This window comes from Oncorhynchus nerka, linkage group LG19, assembly GCF_034236695.1.
Source record: "Oncorhynchus nerka isolate Pitt River linkage group LG19, Oner_Uvic_2.0, whole genome shotgun sequence".
In the NCBI taxonomy this organism is placed as follows: domain Eukaryota; kingdom Metazoa; phylum Chordata; class Actinopteri; order Salmoniformes; family Salmonidae; genus Oncorhynchus; species Oncorhynchus nerka.
Window position 1 is genome coordinate 15,150,692 of NC_088414.1, and position 26,986 is coordinate 15,177,677.

Below are 26,986 nucleotides of genomic sequence, written 5' to 3' on the forward strand. Positions count from 1 at the left end.
ACTGAGTTAAGAAAGGCTGCATCTTTGTAGTGACTGGGTGTATTGATACACCATCCATGTGTCATTTCACCATGGGATATTCAATGTCTGCTTTTTTATTTTTTACCCAACTACCAATAGGTGTGCTTCTTGGCAAGGCATTGGAAAACCTCCCTGGTCTTTGTGGTTGAATCAGTATTTGAAATTCACTGCTTGACTGCTTGACCTTACAGATAATTTTATTTGTGGGGTACAGCGATGAGGTAGTCATTCTAAAAATCATGTCAAAGACTATTATTGCACACATACAGAGTCCATGAAACCTGTGACTTGAGCACATTTTTACTCCTGAACTAATTTAGGCTTGCCGTAACAAAGGGTTTGAAAACTTGACTCACGACATTTCAGCTTTTCATTTTTTATTAATTTGTTTAAAAAAATCTAAAAACATAATTACACTTTGACATTATGGGGTATTGTGTGTAGGCCTGTGACTTCTCAATTTAATCAATTTTAAATTCAGGCTGTAACAAAATGTGGAAAAAGAGTATCTGGGTAAGGGTACAAAACCATTTCTAGTGTGCAGTGTCCAAGAGCACAGTTGTCTCCTTCATTGGGATATTGAAAAAGCATGGAACTACCCAGACTCTGCTTACAGCTGGCCGTCCGACCCAACTGAGAAACTGGGCAAGAAGGACCTTGGTCAGGGAGGTTGGCAAAAAACCCAGTAGTCTCTACAGCACTTCACCAATCTGGGCTTTATGGGAGAGTGGCCAGATGGAAGCCACTCCTGAGAAACATGACAGCAAACTGGAAATGTGCAAAAAAGCACGTGAAAGATGGAGAAAAAAGCGAAAGATTCTGTTGTCTGATGAGACAAAAATTGAACTCTTTGGCCTGAATGCAAATCACTATGGTGGTGGCAGCTTCATGCTATGGGGGTGCTTTTCAGCCACAGGGACTGATAGACTGGCAAGGATAGAGGGAACAATGAAGAACCAAATACAGGCAAATCCTTGATGAGAACCAGCTTCAGAATGCAAACGACGGACTAGGGCGAAAATGTACGTTCCAACAGAATAATGACCACAAGCATACAGCCAAAGCAACGCTTGAATGGCTTCAGAACAAGAATGTGAACGTATTGAGTGGCCCAGCCAAAACCCAGACTTGAATCCCATTGAAAATCTGTGGAAAGACTTGTAGATTGCTGTTGACCACCGCTCCCCATCTAATTTAACAGAGTTTAAGAAAATATACAAGGAAGAAAATACTCAAATCCTTAAGTGCAAAGCTGATACAGACATACCAAAGACAACAAAGCTGTAATCGCCGCCAAAGGTGCTTCTACAAAGTATTGACAGCATGCCTGTGAATACTTATGTAAATTAGATATTTCTGTATATCATTTTCAATAAATTTGCAAAAATATTTATGGGCTAGTGTGTGTAGATGGGCCTGGGGGGAAAAAAAAATGTAGGCTGCAAGAAAATGTGGAATAAGTCAAGGGGTATGAATACTTTCTGAAGGAACCAACACAGCCCTACATGCAGTAACAGTTGTATATCAGTTTAACACTGTACAATTTCAGCACAAACACATGCGTATATAAGTGTAAGAGAGCCCTACATGCACTAAAAACAGCTGTATTACATTTAAGTAATTTAGCAGACGCTCTTATGGTAAAGTGCCTTGCTCAACAGCAGATACCTAGTTGGCTAGGGGATTTCAACCAGCAACCTCTTGGTAACTGGCCCAACGCTCCTAACCGCTCGGCTTACCTGCCGCCCTGTATATTAGTGTAGCACAGCCCTACATACAATACAGGTGTATCACTATAAGACTCCTACCTGTACTCCAGTAGATGAGCACCAGTATCACTGCAGGTATGACATCCGTCTCAAACTGTGGCTCCACTGTGTTGGCCTGCTGAGTTGTGGAGGGGACTAGTATATCTTGTTACATTACCCCTTTCTCACGCTAATAGCACCATCCTTTTCAAGTTTACTGCTCTTTCAAGTAATCTGATCAAAAAAAACACTGGAAACTACTCAGAGCAGTCAAAAACAATTTATATAACAAATTTAGGACAAAAGCACAACCCCTTATATTTAGTCACACATACCTTTGAGCATGTTTTAGTATTTAGTTACAAGACACCTGCATCTGATCTTTTCTGTGTTTTCTTGATTTTCTCCACGGCTGAACACACATGGTTTATTCACAGATGTTTCAGTGTTCCTGGTGTATGTTACAGGCACAGTCTCTATTGATGGGGTTGTTTCCCAGACACAGATTAAGTCTAGTCCTGGACTATAAAAAAACACTGGAAAATCTCCATTCAATTATTTTTAGTCCAGGACTTGGTTTAATCTGTGTCCAGGGGACCGTCCCATCGAGTTCTTAATTTACACCAGCAGTACAGCATTAATGCAGCCATCGTTCTCTGGGTTATTCGTCACCTGGGCGTATTTACCTGAAGAGAAGAGAAATAAATGAGATATTTTAATCACTACACTTCAGAAGTTGAATAAGGTTGTGTCTACACGTGATACTTACATGTGACTTCTGCTATCAGAATACAAAGATCACATTGAAAAGACATGTCTAGACACACAAAAGTCACTTTGTGGTCTGACTGTGTTCAGATCTAGCTGACCACTTCAGAAGGTAGTCAGAGATGCATTGTGTTTGGATTTCTCCTCAGTCTGGATGCAATCAGGTGTCCGAAAAAGCATACAGTGGGCAATGTCATCAGTACTCCTCTCACAAGTCTCCAGAAAACGTGTGTTTTGTGACCGAGAGGCACCCTTTCAATATAACGTTGGAGGAAATATGTTCCTAGTGTGTAAGGAACGTGTTTGCTGGCCTTATAAATGCTAGGAAAAGCAGCCAAAAAATGCTCAACATATGGGAACTCCTTCAAGACAGTTGAAAATCATTCCTCATGAAGCTGGTTAAGAGAATGCCAAGAGTGTGCAAAGCTGTCATCAAGGCAAAGGGTGTCTACTTTGAAGAATCTCAAATATAATATATTTTGGTTACTACATGATTTTGGTTACTACACTTTTTTGGTTACTACATGATTCCATGTGTTCTTTCATTGTTTTCACTATTATTCTACAATGTAGAAAATAGTAAAAAATAAAGAAAAACCCTGGAACGAGTAGGTGTTTCCAAACTTTTGACTGGTACTGTGTACACAGATGTAGCCTAGTGGTGTACTAATTTGTATTTAACCTTTATTTAACTACGCAAGTCAGTTAAGAACAAATTCTTATTTACAATGACATCCTACTAAGAAGAATGTTAGAATCTCCATAGAAAGTGCTTTTTAGTCTAGAACTAGGCTTAATCTGTGGCCGGGAAACTGTCCCATACTGATCCAGATGAATATCAATAGACATTTGAGAGGATAGGAGATATCTCACCCCAGATGACCTTTCCCCCCTGCGTGACCAGGCCCAGCTCGCTGACGTTGACCTCTACCACGGTTCCCTTGGTGATGACCCCCAGAGTGGTGTAAAGGGGTGACGAGGGATTCTTCTTCACCCCCAGAATAGGCAGACAGAACGTGGCCTTCAGCTCCGGGTGGGTCACATGGGCCTTCTTGAACCGTAGACCCTGGAGAGAGGGAAGGGCAGACGATGGTGGGACATTTATTTCAGGTAATTTAGGTTGTTTACCTCTTCAAACCCGCAGGAGGAAGTTTGTGAATGACTGATGCTCCCTAAAGAGCAAGTACGTCAATTTAGCTTTTTAACCTAATCTGGTTGATTGCACTGGTTGTAACTAAGTCTCTCTACATAGTCTGCTAAATGACAAAAATGTAGTCAAAGTTACTCTGATGTTCACAGTGATAGATATTTTTACATATCAGAGTTTCAATCCAACACTGCCATATACACTGTATGCTAGTGAGTAGTGTTTCTTTCCTCCTTACCATGGGTCTGATGAAGCGTTCATATTTGGGAGGCTTGCGGGTGAAGTTGTCGCCTACGAAGCACACTTTGGTGACCATCCTCTTCCAGGCCTTCTTCTGCCTCTTGCCCGTACGGATGACTTTGAGCACCTCCGTCTCCCCTTGGGCTCGAACCTTGGGCAGGGGCACCTCCCATTTACCCTACAGGAAGAAACACAAGATTAAATCAGAATATATCAGGACACCAGTTTTTAACTAAACTGGCTTGGGCTTTGCACACTTAGGGACAATTTCATTGAAAGTGCATGTTAATCCAGGACTAGGTTTAATGGGATTGCGTGAAAACAGTCTACAGTATTACATTGACATTTGAAACAATTAATCTGACCATAGCAGACATGCCATCTTTGAATCATTTTCATGAGTACCATTTCAACGCCGCGGCGCCAATCCCTGCCCTGCGGACCTCACGACGGCACGCGTGCAACACCCACACTGCTCAAATCATAGGCAAATGCACTTTTTTTTGTGCCTAATAATGATGTTGGCAGAAGACTGGCTCAGTAGGAATGGCAGGCTATAGACTGTTATAGGTCCGGATGGGGTCAGTCAACTCCCTCCTCAGGAAGTTGGAGCAATTGGCTGTATTTTTTAAATGTATTTTAACTGTAACTGCCATTTCCTGAAACCTAGAGATCACGAACGGATTAATTAACATAGGTCTACTAATCTTAAACAGTCTAACATAACTCAGTGAAAGACGGTATTAGCGGAACAGCTCTCTCTGCCATGTCTGTTTCCATCCATGCAGCGACGCGCACTGAACTACCGCAACACCGCACATTTATTTGCACGTCAATGCACCTACTACCGTTGTGGAGATCATAGCATGTGCGGGCAAGAAAGTGTTCTCGCTTAGTTGACTAAATGCTGTAGCTAACTACCTTAATCGCAATGATGCCTTAGCTAAGGAGCTAACTACGAAATAACAGTGCTCGACTAATACACCATTTCCCCCCTCCATTTTCCTCACATATCAGTGGTACCAACGGAAAAGGTGGAGATCTGCCATCCAGCTCGAGGGAGGAAAATAGCACTACGACTACGGGGGATGGGCTGGAGCAGAAAACTAGAGATTTTTCTCTCCTAGCCCAAGTTCTCTTGATTGGCCCAGTTTTTCGTACCTGAGTACTTTGACCTCAAATTGTTTGCATGGTATGCAAAATGCATGCCGGTTGGCAATAGATAGGGTTATCCTAGGTGTTGTTCCCTTCTATATGAGATCATATGGTCAGGCACTATTACCTGTCTTCAGTGGGACATGGTGGCGAAAACACAAACAAGTAAAAGAAAGGCATTGAATACTCACAGCCTTCTCTTTCCTCTTCTGTTTGATCATGTTGGAGAGGATCTTGGCGCGGGACTGTCCCTCTCTGTCGAGCAGGTAGGCTGGTACTGCTCCCTCAGGAGTCTTGTCATCGTTCTTCTGCTTGGTCTTCCTCTGCTCGTGCATCTTGAGGCTGTGGTAAGACAAGTGGTGTTGGCACCAATAGGTCAACAAACGTTTTGGATTGGTGGCAATGGCATATGCCGTTTCAATCAACATTTTGACAATATCAGTTACTGGAGGATGTCTTAATTACTATGTCATAACCAAGGAATTTGTTTAAAAATAGGACATTAAACCTGTTAAATCTATCATGTCCCTGAACCTAAATCCCAAGAGTCAACTCTTCACTCTATAAAGGAGCCCATTGGTTGATCTACTGTAGTGTACTACACTACTGTACTACTGTAGTGTGTACTACTCATCTATGGTTATACTGTACTTACGTCTTTTTCATCTGGATCTTCTCAGAGTGCCTCTGTTTGTGGTAGAGTTTGGCCTTCAGACCAATCATCTTCCTGGCTTTGTGTGATCGCTCGTGGGCCTCACGGCTCTCCTTCTTCCTCTTCCTCTCCTGGTGGTCCAGGCGTTGGCCATGGCGCTTGCGATGTAACTCAATGTGCTCGTTCTGGGGCTGAGGTAGGAGGCACATTTTAATAGTTTATTTAAGGCTTTCTGAATGTATTAAGTCAACAAACATCAGAATAAAATGAATGATTTCTGTACATTAATTTCCAAGGTGGGCTTAATCTAATTGATCAAACATCCTTAAAATATGTTTGGCATGACAGCGCGAACATATGTAGGACCAGTCAAGTATATAGCTGACAGATTAGTTAGCTGGCTACCTAGGCTAATGCAATGTCAAAACAATTCAGACCAGCGGGTGTATTCATAATAATTTCGTTCAAATAAATGAACTATAACGTTCATTTATTGGCCAGAGCAGTTTGACCAACATAACGAATTCTAGACACTGCATGTGGTCAGATCGATTGCAATTCAACCAAGACCAATGTCTCCCATCACAATGTCAAAAGACAATTATTGGTTGAATTGCAGCTAGGAGTCGGATGTCTGCCACATGTTGCTAGCCAACTTCGTATGCTAGAAGATTTCCATATCAAATTATGTATCATAAAGAACGTGAAATATGTGTATAGCTTACCATTTTGTGTATTGAAAGTTACGTATTCAGATACGATACTTATTTGATGGAATTTATTGTCTCAAATTTGGATTTTTTTCGTAGTTTTTGCTAGAGGCTTGGGTCGTTGGTGTTGTTTTCCGAAGCCAATATTTTAGAGGAAGTATGTGATGGGAGTGTCCGCTTAAAACAAATTCCGGAATGAAACCATGTACGAGAGTTCCTGAGCAGTCCCGTTACATATTTATTAGTAATTCGTAGTAAGTTGAGCAAATCATTATCAAAACAATTCAGCGCGGTTTTACTATTTATTAAAATAGTCAGAACTATTAAACTATAAATACACATTTATTTTAATAGTCAACGCCGGAACTTAAATGCAGATAGGACTGCTGCTTAGGGTGTATTTTGAAGATGCACTTTATAAGGAAAGCGTGAATCGACGTCGATTCATATTATTATATTTTTTGGTTGATAATTTGAGATAATTAATACATTATACTGATTTTGATTATTGTTCTCGGGAGGCACGGCATTTAGAGAATGTGTTTACCTTATTTGACAGCTAGTTCAATGCCAACAGGGTTTATGGTTGATGAATGACATTCACACAGAGCAGTCGACATTGCCCTGTCCATGTCAAGACTGTCTACAATATTTTCACTGGAATACGTTTGTAAGCCCGAAGCAGGTTGAAGATGCGACTTCGGACTGTCCTGGGAATAGGCATTGGGACGTTCAGTGTCCTGGTTGGGGGGGTAAGACTTACATTTCAGGGACAAACATGGTTAAAAGGCTGTAGACGGTTGGCTATTTGTCACTAGTCGCTAATGTTTTCTATGGATAATGTGTATTGCCCTGTGTTGGGTTGCGTAGGGTAAAGGTCTACTGAAGAATGGACCACAGACGTGCAGGTGGAGACTACAAGGAAGAAGACAGTACAGTTTTTTGCCAGGTATATGACATGTCCCATTCCCATATCAGACTGAACTTTGATGATCTCTCAGTGCTTTTGTAATACAAATTCGTAAGTTCTTATTTTATATCCTATAGATGATGTCAAATCCCCACGAGCTGTCGTCAATCCAGATATATCGAAGTAAGTAGTAAAACTAGCTCCAGCCTATGTTTATTAATACTCTATAGCCTACTTCATGGTCCTTGGTAGCCCCTTAATATCAGATGTAATACTCACTATTGTTTGTCTCCAGAATCCGGAACATTGGCATCATGGCACACATAGATGCAGGGAAGACCACCACCACAGAGAGAATGCTGTATTACTCTGGATACACCAGGGCTTTGGGAGGTGTGTAGGAGGGGATTGGGATAGACATGTGTAGGGGGATGCGCAGGTTGAGGTCAGTAATTTAATTTCAATTCCACGTCCTCTGCTGGCTTTTTCCTGCATTGTTTAACAGAGTCCCAAGCTAGCAACTCAATTTCTCTCTCTTTTCTTGTTTCCCAGATGTTGATGACGGGGACACTGTGACAGACTTCATGGTTCAGGAGAGGGAGCGGGGAATCACCATACAGTCTGCTGCAGTCACCTTCGACTGGAAAAAGCACAGGATCAACCTCATAGATACGCCAGGTACAGAGCCAGTCCCATTCAATAAATCGTGCAAAAACACAAACACGAATCCTATAGACAGGCAACCCTGGCACAAAATCAACCCATAGACCCTCCATAGTACAACACTGTGTGTGTGTGTGGGTGGGTGTTTCAGGACATGTTGACTTTACTCTGGAGGTGGAGCGAGCCCTGCGTGTGTTGGATGGGGCGGTGGCAGTGTTTGATGCCTCTGCTGGCGTTGAGGTGAGTCAAGCCCTGATACGATGCCATGTTCCCACCCTGTACTGAAATAGGCCTATGCATCTCTGTTTACCTGACTGTATTGTCTGTAAAAAAATAAAATACAGTAATTGAACTGACCTAGAATCGAGGTGTTGATTGTATTGTAAGTGTGTGTGTGTGTGTGTGTGTGTGTTAGTGACTCGGTATGGTTGTGTCTTGTGATATCACCAGGCTCAGACTCTGACAGTGTGGCGGCAGGCTGAGAAACATCATGTACCCTGTATCTGTTTCCTGAACAAGATGGACAAGCCTGGGGCCAGGTAAAACAACCAGCATCACATAGTGACTCCCTTCTGTTGTAACCAGAAGTATATCTTCATGCTTGCTGTTAGGATTTTGGACTACAGTGTTCATTTTGATAAAATGTTTTTTTTTTTGTTCTATATAGTTTACACTTTTCCATTGAGAGCATAAAGAAGAAACTGAAAGCCAATCCTGTGCTCCTCCAGGTAGACAACATTCTCAATAGGCCGTCTATGTATTTTACATTGTTCAGCTTCCCTGCTGTGATAATGCCTCCATATCAAATGACATACATTATAGTATAAATGAGAAACAACTGGTTACACAGATTCCAATTGGCAGCGGGAAGAGCTTCACAGGATTGATTGACTTGATTACCAACCAGCAAATGACGTGGCGGGTGAAATCCAGAGCAGAGGATGGCCGTGTCTTTGAGACCAAATCTCTCAGCCAATCAGATGACCCGGAACTTCTTCAGGATGCTATGGAGGCCAGAGCAGCTCTGATAGAACAGGTACAGGAAATTACATCATCATGCCAACTGTCATCGAGTGCTTATTTGTATGCTATTGCTGATAGCTTAGATCGCTATAAAAACACAAGTATAGTAAAAACATGTGTAAATGCTATGTGTCAAAGTTGGCATTTGCATTTTTTCATACACAGGTTGCTGATCTGGATGATGAGTTTGCGGAGCTGTTACTTGGAGTTTACGGTGAAAATTTTGATGCGGTACCTCCTGCCAAAGTAAGCAATATTTATCTCAGGTAAAATATCAGTAGGACTGAGTTCTGCATGTGGTATTGTGTGTGTATCTGGTGTATTGTGTATTCTCCAGCTCCAGGAGGCAGTGCGGAGGGTGACTCTGGCACGTAAAGGAGTCCCTGTGCTCTGTGGGAGCTCTCTGAGGAACAAAGGTGTTCAGCCTCTCCTGGACGCCATCACAGCCTACCTCCCTGCCCCAAACGAGAGGCACCATGACCTAGTGTGAGTACATCCTCTACCCCTAACCAGAACTCCATCACAGCCTATCTCCTCGCCCCCAACAGGAGGCACCATGGTGTGAGTAACATTTATCCTTTACCTTGTAGAGTCAACAAAGTGTGTTATCCATAATAGCCCACTCAGCTCTAACCCCCAATAGGACTTTTCTATAAAATTATTTTGTGGGATACCTAACCAAAATGTAATTCAATCTGATCCATATCATTGGGCTGAAGCCACTACTCTTCTCTACCACATATATCAGTCAGGGATTTATTCTTGAGTCAGACCCAGTTTGATTCGGCTTGGTCTATTCCCTTCACACAGGCGTTGGTACCAGGATGACCTGTGTGCCCTGGCCTTCAAGGTGGTGCATGACAAGCAGCGAGGTCCTCTGGTGTTTGTGAGGATCTACTCTGGGACCATGAAGCCCCAGTCTGCTGTCCTCAACATCAACAGGAACAACACGTACGTAGGTCCATCACCATCTCACTACTACCCAATACCTGCTTACTGCTACAGCAGCTTGCTGAATGGGATTCAATTCATGCTAATCAATGAATTAACTCTGTATCTCTTAAGGTTTTGTTGCATTGGGTATAACTGAGTAGGGGCCCACTAAAATGGTGAACCTTACAAATTCTCAGGCTGTTCCAATAAACTCAAGTACTGTTAGTTTTCTAATTACTGTGCTTGCCATTTTGAATTCCACTGGTCTCCACTGTAGAGAGAGGATGAGTCGGCTGCTGCTGCCATTTGCTGACCAGCATGTGGAGATACCTTCTCTGACTGCAGGAAACATTGCACTCTGTGTGGGCCTCAAGCAGGTAGGACTCCTTGAGAGAATACCTGTTTGGGATTTTTTTTAAACCTTTATTTAACTAGGCAAGTCAGTTAAGAACAAATTCGTATTTACAATAACGGCCTAGGAACAGTGGGTTAACTGCCTTGTTCAGGGGCAGAATGACAGATTTTTACCTTGTCAGCTCGGGGATTCAATCTAGCAACCTTCCGGTTACTAGTTCAACGCTCTAACCATTAGGCTACCTGCCGCCCCATAAATTGGAATTGAAACCACATCCATTCTCAGTAAAGAGCCATATGTTTTTGAAACTGAAACATCTGTTGGGTGACAGTGGCTTGACAATTAAACCAAACACTTTCACTTCCAAGCAATCTTTCATTATGTTTACAAAAAATTCCTCTCTCTCTCTCTCTCTCTCTCTCTCTCACTCACTCACTCTCACTCTCCCTCTCAGACAGTGACAGGGGACACTATTGTGTCCTCCAAGGCCTCGGCAGTGGCTGCGGTCCGGCGGGCCCAGAAGGAGAAGGAGGGGGAGAGGAAGAGGGGTGGAGAGCAGGCCAGTCTGGTGCTGGCTGGAGTGGAGGTCCCCGAGCCTGTCTTCTTCTGCTCCATAGAACCCCCCACTATGTCTAGACAGGCAGGTCAGTGTCCCTGCAGCCATTACTAAGCATGGGATCCCTGCTCAAATCCCCTCATAACATGCACTGTTCTACAGGCTTGTTTGAGCCACCTGACCTAAAACTCTTGTAACACTGTTATAACAACCTATGAATGTTATTATCCTCTGTTTTCTATTAGATCTGGAGAATGCCCTGACCTGCCTCCAGAGAGAAGACCCTAGCCTGAAGGTCAGGGTAGATTCAGACTCTGGACAGGTAATACCACCTGTACAGGAGGAACATGTATGATTGATTAATTGCTTGGTTGAAAGTGATTGATTGAATGAATGTTAGCTAGCTTCAATATAATATTAGACTAATAAAATATGCAATATCTGTTTTAATGGTCTTTGTACCGTCTCCTCCGCCAGACCATTCTGTGTGGAATGGGAGAGCTGCACATTGAGATCCTCCATGATCGGATCAGGAGAGAGTACGGCATCGAGACCCACCTGGGACCTCTACAGGTGGCCTACAGGGAGACCATCCTCCAATCAATGGCCACCACAGGTATAGTATGCCAATCAGTATGGAGGAGGAAACCATATTTTCCAATCAGTGTAGATCGTACTGATTCTTCTTATTCTGATTCCTGATTGTGCTTCCTGCTTGTGTGTGTTTCAGACACGCTGGACCGTACAGTTGGGGAGAGGAGACACATGGTGACTGTGAGTGTGGCGGTCTGCCCCATCATGGACTCCTCTTCCTCCTCGCTCACTTCCTGTGAAATCACCTACGATGAGGAAGTGGAGGAGCAGCTGTCCCCTGACGTCAGGGACGCCGTGGAGAACGGCGTAAACAGCTCTTATCTCCAAGGTAACGACATCACACCGAACAGATTATGGAAGAAGGAACTCGACCAGATTATGGAAGAAGACCCCCATTTTCGATGAGTCTTGTACTGTTGTAGCCCCTATACTGATACTCAATAAGTGCATTATGTGCTCACTCTCCCAGGTCCGTTGCTTGGTTACCCGGTCCAGGGCGTGTCCACTATGATCCAGAGTGTGAGCATGGAGCCGGGGACGTCTCTAGCTATGTTGTCTGCCTGCGTGTCCCGCTGTATGCTCAAGGTACATTAACACCTGCACATGATAGTGTTGTGTACACAATGTGAGACGATCTCTGCCTATGTACTGTAGTCTTGTGATGGCTCTGTGAGTGTCGATAGAAGGAGAAAGGCATTAGCAATATGGGTTTCTTTACGATGCTGCTACTCGCTCTATGCATCGTCTCTTTACCCCTACTTACATGTACCTATTAACTCTACTAACCTGTACCATTACACCCTGTATATAGCCTCGTTATTGTTATTTTATTGTTACTCTTTTATTTTTTGTATTTGTTATTTATTAAATATTTTCTTAACTCTTATTTTAATATTGCACTGTTGGTTAAGGACTTTTAAGTAAGCATTTCACGGTAAGTTCTACACCAGTTGTATTTGGCGGATGTGACAAATAACATTTCATTTTATAGTAATACTGCGCTAGTAACAGTGACCCTATTACTCATACCATTACTAATACTACGCTAGTAACAGTGTCCTTATTACTCATACTATTACTAATACTACATTAGTAACAGTGACCCTATTACTCATACTATTACTATTACACACATACTATTACTAATACTACACTAGTAACAGTGACCCTATTACTAATACTATACTAGTAACAGTGACCCTATTTCTCATACTAATACTACGCTAGTAACAGTGACCCTATTACTCATACTATTACTAATACTATGGTAGTAACAGTGACCCTATTACTCATAACATTACTAATACTATGTTAGTAACAGTGTCCCTATTACTCATACCATTACTAATAATACATTAGTAACGGTGACCCTATTACTCATACTACGCTAGTAACAGTGACTCTATTACTCATACCATTACTAATACTACGCTAGTAACGGTGACCCTATTGCTCATACTCATACTACGCTAGTAACAGTGTTGTCTCTGTCCCCTGTAGGCTCTGAGGCAGGCGGGGGGGCAGGTGCTGGAGCCTGTGATGTCACTGGAGGTGACAGTGGGGGAGGAGCACCTGAGCTCTGTGCTGGGTGACCTGGCTCAGAGACGAGGGGCCATCCGGGACATCCAGAGTCGCCATGACAGCAAGGTGCTGCTTGCCACCGCACCCCTGGCTGAGATGATGGTAGGTTGGTTCAATGTTGCCGTGGAAACCTCCTGTAGTGACAGGGCAGACAACACCACCAATATAGTATAAAAGTGCCATTTTTTTATTAGTTTTGCTATTTCTGTTTTGTACATCTCTCATCGTCTTGTTGCTACCGAATCAAGTCCAATGCTTGTGAATGACGCATCATGTTCAGCATATTCTAAATGCATCTTAGCTGAATAATATACTGTATCAGAGTCAAAAAGTGACACTGCAGTATCCCTCCTTGGATCTAATCTTTCCTCTGTTTCAGGGCTACTCCACCGCCCTGCGAACTCTGACCTCTGGCAACGCCACCTTCTCCCTCCAGCTGGACATCTATGAGGCCATGAACCCCCAACACCAGATTGCCCTGCTCAACAAGATGGCTGGCCTCGCCTGATGACATCACGCAGAGATGGAAGAGTAATTCTGGGAAATGTAAGCCAGCAGGAATGTCCATTTACAGTGCCTTCAGAAAGTATTCATGTTGTGTTGCAGACTGAATTCAAAATGGATTAAATATATTTTTCTCTCCCCCATCTACATACAATACACCATAATAGCAAAGTGAAAACATGTTTAAAAAAAATTCAGCTAATTTATTGAAAATTAAATGCAGGAATATCTGATTTACATGTAAGTCAATACTTTGTAGAAGTACCTTTTGGCAGCGTTTACAGCTGTGAGTCTCTTAAGAGCTTTCCACAGCTGGATTGTGCAACATTTGCTCATTATGCTTTTCAAAATTATTCAAGCTATGTCAAATTGGTTGTTCATCATTGCTAGACAACCATTTTCAGGTCTTGCCGTAGATTTTCAAGTAGATTTAAGTCAAACCCGAAACTCGGACACTCAGGAACATTCACCGTCTTCTTGGTAAGCAACTCCAGTGTAGATTTGGCCTTGTTTTAGGTTATTGTCCTGCTGAAAGGTGAATTCATCTCCCAGTGTCTGCTGGAAAGCAGACGGAACCAAGTTTTCCTCTATGCTTGAAAAAAATGGACAGTGGTACTCGGTATGTGTTGTATTGGATTTGCCTCAAACATAACACTTTGTATTCAGGACAAAAGTCAAAAGCCTTGCCACATTTTTTGCAGTATTACTTTAGTGAGGGTTTCTTAAAAAAATATATATAATGTGCACCCAGGACCGAGTTTGGGAAACCCTGCATTAGTGCCTTGTTGCAAATGTTTCCTTTTCACTTTTGTCAATTAGGTTAGTATTGTGGTTTAACTACAATGATGTTGAGCCGTCCTCAGTTTTCTCCCATCAAACTCTTTAACTGTTTTTGTCACCATTGGCCTTTATGGTGAAATGAGCGGTTTCCTTCTCCGGCAACCGAGATAGGAAGGACGCCTGTATCTTTGTGGTGACTGGGTGTATTGATAACTTCACCATGCTCAAAGGGATATTTGTCTGCTTTTGAAAAAAATACATGCCCTGCTTTGCAAGGCATTGGAAAACCTCCCTGGTCTTTGTGGTTAAATCTGTTTGAAATTCACTGCTTGACTGAGGAATTACAGATAATTGTATGTGTGGGGTATAGAGATGGGGTAGTCATTCAAAAACTGTTAAACAGGGGCTCCCGAGTAACTCGGTGCAAGAGGCGTTACTACAGTCCCTGGTTTAAACCCAGGCTGTATCACATCCGGCCATGATTGGGAGTTCCATAGTGTGGTGCACAATTCTCCCAGCATCATATGGGTTTGGCAGTCATTGTAAATAAGAATTTGTTCTTAACTGACTTGCCTACTTCAAGGTTAAATAAAAACCACTTGCACACAGAGTCCATGCAACGTAAGAACAGCTTTGCTCCTGAACTTTAGGCTTGCCATAACAAATGGGGTTGAATCAAGACATTTCATTTCAAAAAACATCATTCCACTTTGACAATATGGGCCAGTGACATTTTAAATGCAGGCTATGATAAAACAATGTGGAAAAAGTATATGGGTATGAATAATTTCTGAAGGCACTGTAAATACTCCTGTGAGGGTGTTTGCTGTGCAAACATGAAAATCGGGTCAAGAACATGCATGTGGGCATTCAGTACTTCTGTTGAACATATTGTAGAAGTGGCGGTATCAGTCATTAAATGTATATCAATTGTATAAAAGATGTGCTCCAATGTGTAATTTCCATGAATCGGTAAACTGAGTCGCACTTCAGGTGTCTATCACTGTAGTGTTTACACACAGACAAACTTTGCAAAAGTTTTTTAATTCATAAACATTAATATAAAAAAGGTGTTCCTACACACCAATCAATTTGTGACATTGCAATGAGGATTGTTCTGAAAAAAATTTAAAAAGGCAGAATTTGGCTCATATCAGTGCATCAATGAAGACAATCAAGTTTGATTTGTGAGATTATTTCTCTCTCATTGCGGTTAACGCTGCTTCTCAGGTTGTAGCCCCACAGTGGCTGTCAGCTCATACCCCTTTGTACTCATGTGCACAGTAACCTGTAAACAGAGGCTCAGCTGGTATACCACGCCTAGTAGAGCAAGAGAAGACAGAAGGGGGGGGGGGAGAAAAGACAGGAAGAAAGAGGGTGTTACCACATTGTACAGTCGTGGCCAAAAGCTTTGAGAATGACAAATGTACATTTTCAAAGTCTGCTGCCTCAGTTTGTATATACTCCAGAATGTTATGAAGAGTGATCATATTAATTGCAAAGTCCCTCGTTGCCATGCAAATTAACTGAATCTCCCCAAAAACATTTCCACTGCATTTCAGCCCTGCCACAAAAGGACCAGCTGACATGTGTTAACGAGAGAATCACTGACAAGTGTGAGTGTTGAGGAGGACAAGGCTGGAGATCACTCTAATGCTGATTGAGTTCAAATAACAGACGAAGCTTCAAAAGGAGGGTGGTGCTTGGAATCATTGTTTTTCCTCTGTCAAATATGGTTACCTGCAAGGAAACATGTGCCGTCATCATTGCTTTGCACAAAAAGGGCTTCACAGGCAAGGATATTTCTGCGAGCAAGATTGCACCTAAATCAACCATTTATCGGATCATCAAGAACTTCAAGGAGAGAGGTTGTTGTGAAGAAGTCTTCAGGGCACCCAAGAAAGTCCAGCAAGCGCCAGGACCATCTCCTAAAGTTGATTCAGCTGCGGGATCGGGGCACCACCAGTACAGAGCTTGCTCAGGAATGGCAGCAGGCAGGTGTGAGTGCATCTGCACACACAGTGAGGCAGACTTTTGGAGGATGGCCTGGTGTCAAGGGCAGCAACGAAGCCACTTCTCTCCAGGAAAAACATCAGGGACAGACTGATATTCTGCAAAAGGTTAATTTCTCAGAATCCCCTTTCAGGTTTTTTTGGGCATCCTTCAAAAAGCTTTTCCGGAGAAGACAAGGTGAGAGCTACCATCAGTCCTGTGTCATGCCAACAGTAAAGCATCCTGAGACCATTCATGTGTGGGGTTGCTTCTCAGCCAAGGGAGTGGGCTCACTCACAATTTTGCCTAAGAACACAGCCACGAATAAAGAATGGTACCAACATCCTTCGAGAGCAACTTCTTCCAACCATCCAGGAACAGTTTGGTGATGAACAATGCGTTTTCCAGCATGACGGAGCACCTTGCCATAAGGCAAAAGTGATAACTAAGCGACTCGGGGAACAAAATATTAATATTTTGGGTCCATGGCCAGGAAACTCCCCAGACCTTAATCCCATTGAGGACTTGTGGTCAATCCTCAAGATGCAGGTGGACAAACAAAACCCCACAAATTCTGACAAACTCCAAGCATTGATTATGCAAGAATGGGCTGCCATCAGTCAGGATGTGGCCCAGAAGTTATATGACAGCATGCCGGGGCGGATTGCAGAGGTTTTCAAAAAGGGTCAACACTGCAAATATTGACTCTCTGCATCAACTTCATGTAATTGCCAATAAAAGCCTTGACACTTATGAAATGCTTGTAATTATACTTCAGTATTCCATAGTAACATCTGACAAAAATATCTAAAGACAATGAAGCAGCAAACTTTGTGGAAATTAATATTTGTGTCATTCAAAACTTTTGGCCACAACTGTATACTTGAGTCAAGAGTTTTTTTGCCCCAATTCTTATAAGGGGGGTGCACCACATAATTAAATAGAACAGTACGTTTCTCTATGGGGGCGACTTACTGGACCATGCGACAGCGGTGCTGGATCAGACGACTATAAGCATCGTTTGTGTCTTTCACATCCTTGTCACTCCACAACCGCTCCCCCACAGCACTGGCACGGGGCCTGGGGATAGGAGAGAAACATCTTCACAGACTAACATTACAGACAGTGGATGGAGAGGAAAGGTATCCTCTAAGATCTTTTTTGAAACATTTGGGTTTGTCTGCAGCGTACCAGAGTCTGGGGGTCAGGTTGGTAGCGTCCACGTATTCACCCCACAGACAGGCCTCTCCGCCGACTACCAGCTTCTTCTGAGCATCTGTGCCTGGGTTCACAAGGTCAAATGTAATTCAGGGGTCAGGAGGCAATCACATGGAAAAGTTTCTGTATGCCCATTTCTGCATTTAATCTTTAAATGATGTGAATGGAGTTATTCATTCTACTACTTCAGTCAACAGGGTTGCACAGAAATAAAAACGCATGACCATCGGATCACAAGACAGAAGTGGATGGCTTTTGGCACGGAAGGCGTTTTCCCTGTTCAGGCTCAGAGCAGGTGGGTTGGACCTTAGCGGACTCGTATGACACAGGTCTATCAATTTAGAACAGCATGGTTAGGGCAAAGTCTTCCTTTATCACAAACAATAAAAGTCAATGTATTGGTCCTTGCTGCCCTAATGTAAATATACAGTGAGGCATCTCGATAAGCGTTTACACCTGTCGATGTAAAATATAAAACTCCAACCGTCATTTTTAAATCACACAGCAAAGAGTAGTATTTTTTTCAGAAATAAAGCATCTGCCTAAAGTGTCCAGATAGACACACACACCATTAAAGTCCTGTGGGTCTGCCTTGTAAGCGGCCTGCCAGTCTTGGCCGTAGGAGATGCGGTTCAGGTACCAGGGTGTGGAGAGCAGGGCCTGGTAGCCTGATGCTGTGACCCTTGCCATCTCAGCCTGGTACTGCTGCTGGTTGCCTTTCCACACATGGATTAGCGTGTCTGCCTTCAGCTACATACAGTAGACACACATCACATACTGTAGATACACATGCAACGTTTGATTGAGGAGTATCCTTAGTATTTAGGTGTAGTATTAGTACTACTAAGTGTAGAGTAGTATTTTTTTGGGGGGGGGGGGGGGGTGAAGAAACTTAAGAAGAAAGAATATGCCACAGGAGAGCCCTCCATGGAGAAGCGTGCCTCTGGGTACATTCAAGACGCAAAACAACGTTGTAGAGAAGTGACAAATTGAAGCTGTCCCCTTGCAAGATGCTTCCAGTGAGGTGGTTTTCAACACATGGGTGTCTCTCTTTTCATGGTGGGGCATCGCAAAACAAAATGGAGTAAAGTTCTGAAGTTGGCTGGATTTGTAAGGTTTCACATCAACTTCTTGCTTATAATGTTCAACATGTTACAGTGTTGCTGATCTTGAATGTACCCCGAAATAAGAGCAGCGCTGTGAAGCCATGTATCATGTACACCAAGTGAACATGCAAGAGTTGTCAGGGCTAGTATCTGGAAAGCCAAACACGCTGCAGCAAGCAACAATGATCAAATCAAGAAGTTCAATGTCCCAGTACAAACCACAAACAAGACAGCCATAGGCCTCAACCTAGACCAGAACCAAAATGAATACCAAGCAAAGGCAATGCACAGCCCTAACTGGTTTACCCAACAACAATCTCCATCTCTACCATGAACCAAAGCTGGATACAAAAAAATGTGTATGTCAGGTTTACCGTGCTGGTCTAAAAAACAAACAAAAAAACCTTCCAACAAGAACCATGTCTCTATACGCTCCGACTTTGGTCCAGAGAGCAGATGTTTCAATATGATACAGCAATGCAATATTCAAGTGCAGACCTGTTGAATGAAGTCATTCCAATTTGAAAGGACAATTTTTGCATTTGTCATTTCCTATTCCAGATCTCCTAGAACCCGGTCCTCTTCCTTTTTGTTGTTGTTGTTAAACACTATCTGATGAAGATTACATATTTTTTTATTAGATTCCCCATTAGCTGACGCCATAACGTCAGCTAATCTTACTGGGGTCCAACAAAAGGGAGGTGTCTGATGAAGATAACTGACCATTGAAGCTGAGTGGTTCGACCTTGTAGTACTTCTGCCAGTCCTGTCCGTAGCTAATGTAATCTAGGTACCAGGGGGCGGAGAGGATGGTGGTGAAGCCCGCCTCCGTCACCTTCTGAAGCTCCTCTTCAAACTTGTTCCCCATCCACACATGCACTACTGTGTTTGACTTCAGCTGCAAGTATTACACTGATATGTTACTCAGAAAGCATGTTTATTATTTGCAGCTGTGGTGGTCAGACATCGGTTTGAAATAATTTATTCTAATACTTTGAGCGCTAGCTTGAGTCTGCCTGGAGTGCCAGATGGGCGGGATTTGCAGTTCTGGGACTTTTCTATTGGTTTATTAAGCCAGGCAAGCTCAAACAGGCACAGATAAATACATTTTTTCAGTATTTGAAACACAGGTCTGGTGGTGGTTAGGAGATAGTATTAGCTTTTACTTTGTTACTCTAACAGGGGAAAACACACATACATATATATACATATACATACATAGGAGCCAAGCCATGAAGCCACATGCACTACTACGTATGTAAATACCGGGTAAGAAGTGAATAAGGTACAGTTAAAGTCGGAAGATTACATACACCTTAGCCAAATACATTTAAACTGTTTTTCACAATACCTGACATTTAATCCTAGTACAAATGCCCCGTCTTAGGTCAGTTAGGATCACCACTTTATTTTAAGAATGTGAAATGTCAGAATAATAGTAGAGAGAATGATTTTCTTTCATCACATTCCCAGTGGGTCAGAAGTTTACATTTACTCAATTAGTATTTGGTAGCATTGCCTTTAAATTGTTTAGCTTCCCACAATAAATTGGCTGAATTTTGGCCCATTCTTCTTGACAGAGTTGGTGTAACTGAGCCAGGTTTGTAGGCCTCCTTGCTCACACACGTCTTTTCAGTTCTGCCCACAAATGTTCTATAGGATTGAGGTCAGGGCTTTGTGATGGCCACTCCAGTACCTTGACTTTGTTGTCCTTAAGCCATTTTGCCACAACTTTGGAAGCATGCTTGGGGTCATTGTCCATTTGGAAGACCCATTTGCAACCAAGCTTTAACTTCCTGACTGATGTCTTGAGATGTTGCTTCAATATATCCACATAATTTTACTTCTTCATGATGCCATCTATTTTATGAAGTGCACCAGTCCCTCCTGCAGCAAAGAACCCCCACAACATGATGCTGGCACGGCCGTTGGGATGGTGTTCTTCGGCTTGCAAGCCTCCCCCTTTTTCCTCCAAACATAACAATGGTCATTACGGCCAAACAGCATTTTTCCCCCCCATCAGACCAGAGGACATTTCTCCAAAAAGTATGATATTTGTCCCCTGTAAAGTGGCAAACCGTAGTCTGGCTTTTTTATGGCGGTTTTGGAGCAGTGGCTTCTTCCTTGCTGAGCGGCCTTTCAGGTTATGTCGATATAGGACTCATTTTACTGTGGATATAGATACTTTTGTACCGGTTTCCTCCAGCATCTTCACAAGGTCCTTTGTTGTTGTTCTGGGATTGATTTGCACCAAAGTGCGTTCATCTCTATGAGACAGAACGTATCTCCTTCCAGAGCGGTATGACAGCTGCATGGTCCCATGGTGTTTATACTTGCATACTATTGTTTGTACAGATGAACGTGGTACCTTCAGGCGTTTGGAAATTGCTCCCAAGGATGAACCAGACTTGTGGAGGTCTACAATTTTTTTTCCTGAGGTCTTGGCTGATTTCTTTTGATTTTCCCATAATGTCAAGCAAAGAGGCACTGAGTTTGAAGGTAGGCCTTGAAATACAATTGACTCAAATGATGTCAATTAGCCTATCAGAAGCTTCTAAAGCCATGACATCATTTTCCAAGCTGTTTAAAAGGCACAGTCAATTTAGTTTATGTACAATTCTGACCCACTGGAATTGTGATAGTGAATTATAAGAGAAATAAATCTGTCTAAACAATTGTTGGAAAAATTAGATGTCCTAACCGACTTGCCAAAACTATAGTTTGTTAACAAGAAATGTGTGGAATGGTTGAAAAACGAGTTTTAATGACTCCAACCTAAGTGTAAGTAACCTTCCGACTTCAACGATAACTGAAGATATTTTGATCATAGAAATATTAGAATTTCACTTCAGAAAATGAGTCTGATTTCTAAATATCAGAGAGGCTGCTTTTCTCTCTGCCTGTGCTAATAAATGCTGCTGCTCTGTTACCTTAACTCCATTGTCAATCACCTCCTGCCAGATCATGTAGCCCTTGTTGGTAGTGGTGACAATATCCAAGAGCCTATCATGTGACAGAAAATAACCACATGATAATATGAATAATTCATCTTCGGACAATGGAGTGGGACATTTTTTTGAATATGCGGAAGTTAGTGTTTTTTTTAAAAAGTTGGCTGAATTACTTATCATTTGCTTCACTTTAAGGCCATGTCTAACTGAAGCCACACACCTCTGAATATAGAAAGACTCCAGCTTGCTGTAGTCCGTCCCAAAGCCTTGCTGCACCATGAACTTCTGGATGTCTGGGTTGGACTTCCTGTGGATCACAGAGGCAGAAAGTAGTGTTTTTATTGATGTGCTTGATGTTGGCAGAGACAGCCTACAGTACTGTTTTCATTTCCATTGACTGTCAAACAAGCCAGAGTCACATGGCTGTTGACAATTGTGGTCATATACTTATCCACTACAAAGGTACAGGAGTCTGTGGGTCAGTTGGTGCTGAATATTTAGACTTTGATTAAGTAACGTTTGAAAGAAATATCTGCTAGGGTATCTGCTATCTGTTTCTCTCTGCTCAACATAGTTGTTATATGCACCGATTGCCAGTCACCCTGGATAAAAGTGTCTGCTAAATTACAAATATAAAATGTCCTTATAAGCCTCTCACCAGCAGCTGAAGTCAACTTCGTCTCCTCCTAGATGGATGTAGGCATCGGGGAACACTGCGCTGACCTCCTTGAAGAACATGGCCATGAAGTCATAGGTGGTGTTGAGGATAGGGTTGACCGGTCCAAACGAGCCAGAGGGGCTGGCTCCAGAGTAACAGGGGGTCAGTAGGTCCTTCTGGCCTGGAAAGGAGGCATGAGAGAGGAGCAGACAAAACCAATGCAATATCAGGTAGCTGCATATTTCACTTCAATTCGTACAAAAACATTATGCAAATGTGCATGTCTAAAAGGACAAAAGACTACTCTGACCCCCTAGAAATGAACCCCTTGATACAGCCAGAGGACTTTCATCTGAAATAACCCCTAAGTGAACCCACACTCACCTTTGCCCCATGACTGAGTGTGTCCAGGGGTGTCAAACTCAGAGACGACACGAATGCCCCTGAGGCGAGCAAACTCAATGATCATCTTCACGTCAGAGGGCGTGTACACATGCGTGTACGGGTGGTATGCTCCCTGCAGAAAAAAACACATCAATACATCAAAACAAAAGCTGTCATACACAAAAGGGAATCATTATATACATTGAGTAGTTTAAACCTTTACACGTTTACAACTTTGAAATGACTGATTTGGTGTAAGCAATACAGTGATAGATCCACCAAGACCACAAGGCTTGTGACACTCCCACCATATACTTTTCAGCATTAAATTTTTTGCCATATGACCTTTGCCCATCTGGTCTTTTCAGGTGTGTGAAAGCTGTAGGTATAGCAGCTTAAATGGGACCAGGCTATTGATAACAACGTCTGCCTACCCACTCACCTGCTGGCTCAGCTGTGGGAAGGTACGGCTCATGTAGGGGAAGGAGGGGTCATCTACTATGTGCCAGTGGAACACATTGAATTTGTTCCACGCCATTGCTTCCTGTGTGTGGGTAAGGGGAGAATGAGGATGACATTATGTTATGTAATGTTATGCCATTAATATACAAATTAATTTAACCATAACAACAACAAAGTGAACTGAAATCAGAAATCGCATGTATCGTCCTCTAACCAGATTGGCTAAGATGACTTTGATGGGCAGGAAGTGACGAGAGCTGTCCAATAAGAGGCCTCGATGTGTAAACCGTGGAAAGTCCTGGATCTCTGTCCTATTGATGCTTTTCTGTGAAAATAAAACAAAGAAATTGAAAATTATCCATTAAAAAAAATAGAAGTACCATTGAAATATTTCTACAATTTAATCAATTTGATGAATACTACTGAGGCAAAAACCACAATGTGGAATTGAAAATAGCTTGCTAAGTTGCTGGGAACTGAATTGCCAAATGCGTTGATGCATTAGAATGACTTGGAATAGAGCTACTGTAAACCGGTAAGGTAGGCTACTTCCTCCATCATGTGACTTGTGTTCAGGCATGAGCGAGGCGACTTGGAATAGAGCTACTGTAAACCGGTAAGGTAGGCTACTTCCTCCATCATGTGACTTGTGTTCAGGCATGAGCGAGGCCTCCTTGTTTAACAAACTCTATTCATATGGCACTCATGTCAACTTACTGCTCCATATTCATCCTCATACACCAACTGGCTAAAAGTCTCCAGACCTGGTAATAAAAAGTGAGACACATAGACAATGATTAATCAACAGAATCACAGAACAACCACAACAGGATTGTAAACACATGCTTTACAACACACTGTAAACATATTGGATATGTATACAGTCTCAAATCTAATCAAATCAAAGTGTATTGTAATCTGCACAGGATACAGTGTAGTGTTGTACACAGTACAATGAAATGCTAACTTGCAAGCTTTCCTCTCAGTACGTAGGTATGAATTACAACATTTCCTGTAGCTTTCAAGGTCAAGACACAAGATGCTATGCAACGCAACCACAGAAGTTGCACAAGCGTTATAGAAACAAGTGAAACGTTATAACAATATAGGTATGTAAATAGAGGAAGGCCTCACAGGTGTGACCAAACTTCTTTCATGACTATAAACATAGCAAAAAAGTATGTGTGTCTAGCATAAAAGCCATGACCCCTACCTCTCAGCGCGCCCCACACCTTAGGTGCTTTCAGCACAGCAACAGGAGAGTCCACCGAGAGTTCGTCTGTGGACAGGCAGTAGAAAGAAGACTGTCAATCCTATGGTTGTTCTTTAAAAAAAAATGTATCTGATAATGCCCACTGATTTAAATTGCATGCATATGTCACTGTTACCCATCTAGGTAAGTGGATGTTTCTTCTTTGATGAGTAAGTAAATGCATGTTAGTTTCTCTTTTTTTAGTCTGGGGCCTTAAGACACAGCTAAGACCAAACTTGCACGTGTACTACTGGTGTGCATTCATGAAACAGTAGCTAAGTGTCTTAACAACAAAGATCCGGTGGTCTTATGCCTACTGACCTATTATCTTCCAAGACATTCTAGGTAATCTTTCTCTGTCTACTGGGGGATAATACCTTCCTAAACACTGATGTAGGATGACGAGACCCGGGCCTCAATCCCACTAGGAAGGCCCCTCGACTATACTTGTGAAGACTCTGCTATTTGTATTTACCCTACTAGAGTCCCAACCTTGCAAACTTGGGTCTGAATTCAGAGGAAAAGCGCTGATCTCGGAGCAGGTCTCCCTGTACATATAATCCTATTCATTATGATCTAAAAGGGAAATCTGATCCTATATCAGCATACTCTGAGATGCTTTGTGAATACGGTACCTGGCTTAGAGCACCAACAAGGAAGACAAACATCATGCCAGGGCACTCACATGACTCGTCAGATGTCACACTTGGGTAGCTGTCACACTCAGAGTCAGCTGATGTGATCCACACCTGTAACTCAGACACATCAGAGGCAAATGCCTTTTTGTTTTGCCCTTGCATTCTGGAAATGGGGAATATGTATTCGTCATACCTGCAGGACAAGGAAGGAAGAACAAACCAGTTCACGTGACTGTATGTGAAAAAACTGTGAATTTCTGTGCATAAAACACATTCAACAGTTATAGCTCTATTCAGCACACGTTTTTCAGAAGTAGGCTTTCACTTAAGTTGTATTTTAATACAATTTAACTAAAACGTGAATGATTTCAAATCTAACAGAGCCAACGTCAAACAAACATTTACATTACAGTAGGCCTGTCTTTGAAAATACGTAGGCGGCTATTCATTCACAATCACATATTACCTTCGATATGCATTTTGAAGAAGGCTGCAGCTCGCGCCGGAAGACGATTCTTTCGCGTCAACTATCTGGAAACTAACACCGCTGAGTTTGAATGCTACCGTTGACATTTGGACTTTCTGAGGCAACGGCCAGAGAGATCCATACTGAGAATCGCCCAGGGTAGGCTCCTCGACATCTTTATAACCATAATCTTGCGTTGCCCGGCAGACAACAACAGCAAGTAATAATGTTATAAACTTCAGCGTCGCGATCATGATGTACAACTACTGTATTGCCAACTACCAGTCAGCTGACAACTGGCGAGACAGGGGGGTGTTTTGCTAATATAGCCTGGAGAGGGCGGGGCTTAAAATCAATGCGGAAATGTTAACTAACAAATCAGAACATTTCATTTAAATAAATAAATTATTGAGCAAAAACCGTAAAACAATATATAATGTGATGTATTCGTGAACGCATAGTGTAAGTGTTTGTTAAATTCATATATGCATAAAACAATTTATTCTGGTTATTCCTGAGAGTTAAAAATGTCCTCAGTCAGATACCGAGGCTATTTATTGTAAATACTTACTAACTAATGTCGAGAATATCTGCAGAAACACACCACACCATGATTAGATATGTTAATTTTCATAATTGCTCTCATTCTCACCAGATGGACCGAAGACTTATTGCCACAGAAATAAATTAGTGAACAATAAGCAAATGGACAAAATACATAAGAAGCAGGTTGAAAGGTAATCTTATGACAGTTCTTATGGTCACAGCTGCCTAAACAAACGAATGCTCGATGTTCAGCTATAAAGATGTTTGACTCCTTGCTCTTTGAACTTTGCAGGCTCAACCCTCAAGCGTGAATTTTGTCCAGCAAGTGGCGTTGTTGTCATTTAAATAAGTGATTCACAAAATCATTGGTGATGATGAAGTTTCAAAGTTGTTTCCGTATCATTTAGTTTTTCATTCATCATCGATATCTCTTCATTCAAAGACTCAATCATGGACACTCTTAATGACAGTTGTGGCTGCTTTGCGTGATGTATAAGTGTCTACCTTCTTGCCCTTTGTGCTGTTGTCTGTGCACAATGATTTTTGTGCCATGTTTTGTGCTGCTACCATGTTGTCATGTGTTGCTGCCTTGCTATGTTGTCTTAGGTCTCTCTTTATGTAGTGGTGTGTTGTCTCTCTTGTCATGATGCGTGTTTGGTCCTATACTTATATCTAATATATATATATATTTTTTTAAATCCCAGCCCCCCTCCCCGAGGAGGCCTTTTGCCTTTTGGTAGGCCATCATTGTAAATAAGAATTTGTTCTTAACTGACTTGCCTAGTTAAATAAAAAATAAAAAAATCTCCACATTTCACCATTTCTAACTTGATTTGGGAGAATTTGATCAGACAAGATCTTTCTACAGTTAAGCTTTTTAAATGTTGTCAATGTTGCATGCCAAGTAATGTACAGTATATACATCTAAATCATATTGTGCTGTGGTGTCTGTATAATTTCACAAATATGAACT

The 26,986-nt window shown here is 42.2% G+C and overlaps 3 protein-coding genes across 7 annotated transcripts; 1 reads left to right on the forward strand and 2 right to left on the reverse strand.

The window, feature by feature from the left end:
- Nucleotides 1-2,030: 2,030 nt before the first annotated feature.
- Nucleotides 2,031-6,599, reverse strand: LOC115101099 (ribosome biogenesis protein NSA2 homolog). The gene is made up of 6 exons (XM_029620293.2): nucleotides 6,457-6,599; nucleotides 5,735-5,922; nucleotides 5,271-5,421; nucleotides 3,923-4,102; nucleotides 3,411-3,603; nucleotides 2,031-2,455 (listed from the first exon to the last, which is right to left on the reverse strand). The coding sequence occupies exons 1-6, from the start codon at nucleotides 6,457-6,459 to the stop codon at nucleotides 2,388-2,390; spliced, it is 783 nt and encodes a 260-aa protein (XP_029476153.1). The 5' UTR covers nucleotides 6,460-6,599; the 3' UTR covers nucleotides 2,031-2,387.
- A 226-nt stretch (nucleotides 6,600-6,825) lies between these two features.
- Nucleotides 6,826-18,430, forward strand: gfm2 (GTP dependent ribosome recycling factor mitochondrial 2). Of its 2 annotated transcripts, XM_065004744.1 has the most exons (21): nucleotides 6,826-7,193; nucleotides 7,312-7,390; nucleotides 7,489-7,534; nucleotides 7,647-7,744; nucleotides 7,904-8,029; nucleotides 8,166-8,254; nucleotides 8,465-8,553; nucleotides 8,682-8,742; nucleotides 8,865-9,050; nucleotides 9,203-9,283; nucleotides 9,375-9,523; nucleotides 9,848-9,988; nucleotides 10,248-10,347; nucleotides 10,780-10,969; nucleotides 11,127-11,203; nucleotides 11,359-11,497; nucleotides 11,612-11,803; nucleotides 11,945-12,060; nucleotides 12,976-13,158; nucleotides 13,436-13,602; nucleotides 15,903-18,430. In XM_065004744.1, exons 1-20 carry the CDS (start codon nucleotides 7,134-7,136, stop codon nucleotides 13,562-13,564), a joined length of 2,331 nt encoding a protein of 776 aa, XP_064860816.1. In that variant the 5' UTR covers nucleotides 6,826-7,133; the 3' UTR covers nucleotides 13,565-13,602; nucleotides 15,903-18,430. The 2 variants fall into 2 exon arrangements, with proteins under 2 accessions (XP_064860816.1, XP_029476147.1); XM_029620287.2 differs by lacking the exon at nucleotides 15,903-18,430 and having other exon boundaries at nucleotides 13,436-15,280.
- Nucleotides 15,366-25,782, reverse strand: hexb (hexosaminidase B (beta polypeptide)). 4 transcript variants are annotated; one of them, XM_029620288.2, is made up of 14 exons: nucleotides 25,468-25,780; nucleotides 25,049-25,194; nucleotides 24,325-24,390; nucleotides 23,829-23,875; nucleotides 23,326-23,436; nucleotides 23,092-23,193; nucleotides 22,650-22,782; nucleotides 22,266-22,446; nucleotides 21,828-21,914; nucleotides 21,587-21,659; nucleotides 18,120-18,300; nucleotides 17,524-17,614; nucleotides 17,308-17,412; nucleotides 15,366-15,660 (listed from the first exon to the last, which is right to left on the reverse strand). In XM_029620288.2, the coding sequence occupies exons 1-14, from the start codon at nucleotides 25,719-25,721 to the stop codon at nucleotides 15,597-15,599; spliced, it is 1,641 nt and encodes a 546-aa protein (XP_029476148.1). In that variant the 5' UTR covers nucleotides 25,722-25,780; the 3' UTR covers nucleotides 15,366-15,596. The 4 variants fall into 4 exon arrangements, with proteins under 4 accessions (XP_029476148.1, XP_029476149.1, XP_029476150.1 ...); XM_029620289.2 differs by lacking the exon at nucleotides 18,120-18,300 and adding an exon at nucleotides 19,380-19,554 and having other exon boundaries at nucleotides 25,468-25,779; XM_029620290.2 differs by lacking the exons at nucleotides 15,366-15,660; nucleotides 17,308-17,412; nucleotides 17,524-17,614 and adding an exon at nucleotides 17,724-17,881 and having other exon boundaries at nucleotides 25,468-25,782.
- Between the last annotated feature and the right edge of the window lie 1,204 nt (nucleotides 25,783-26,986).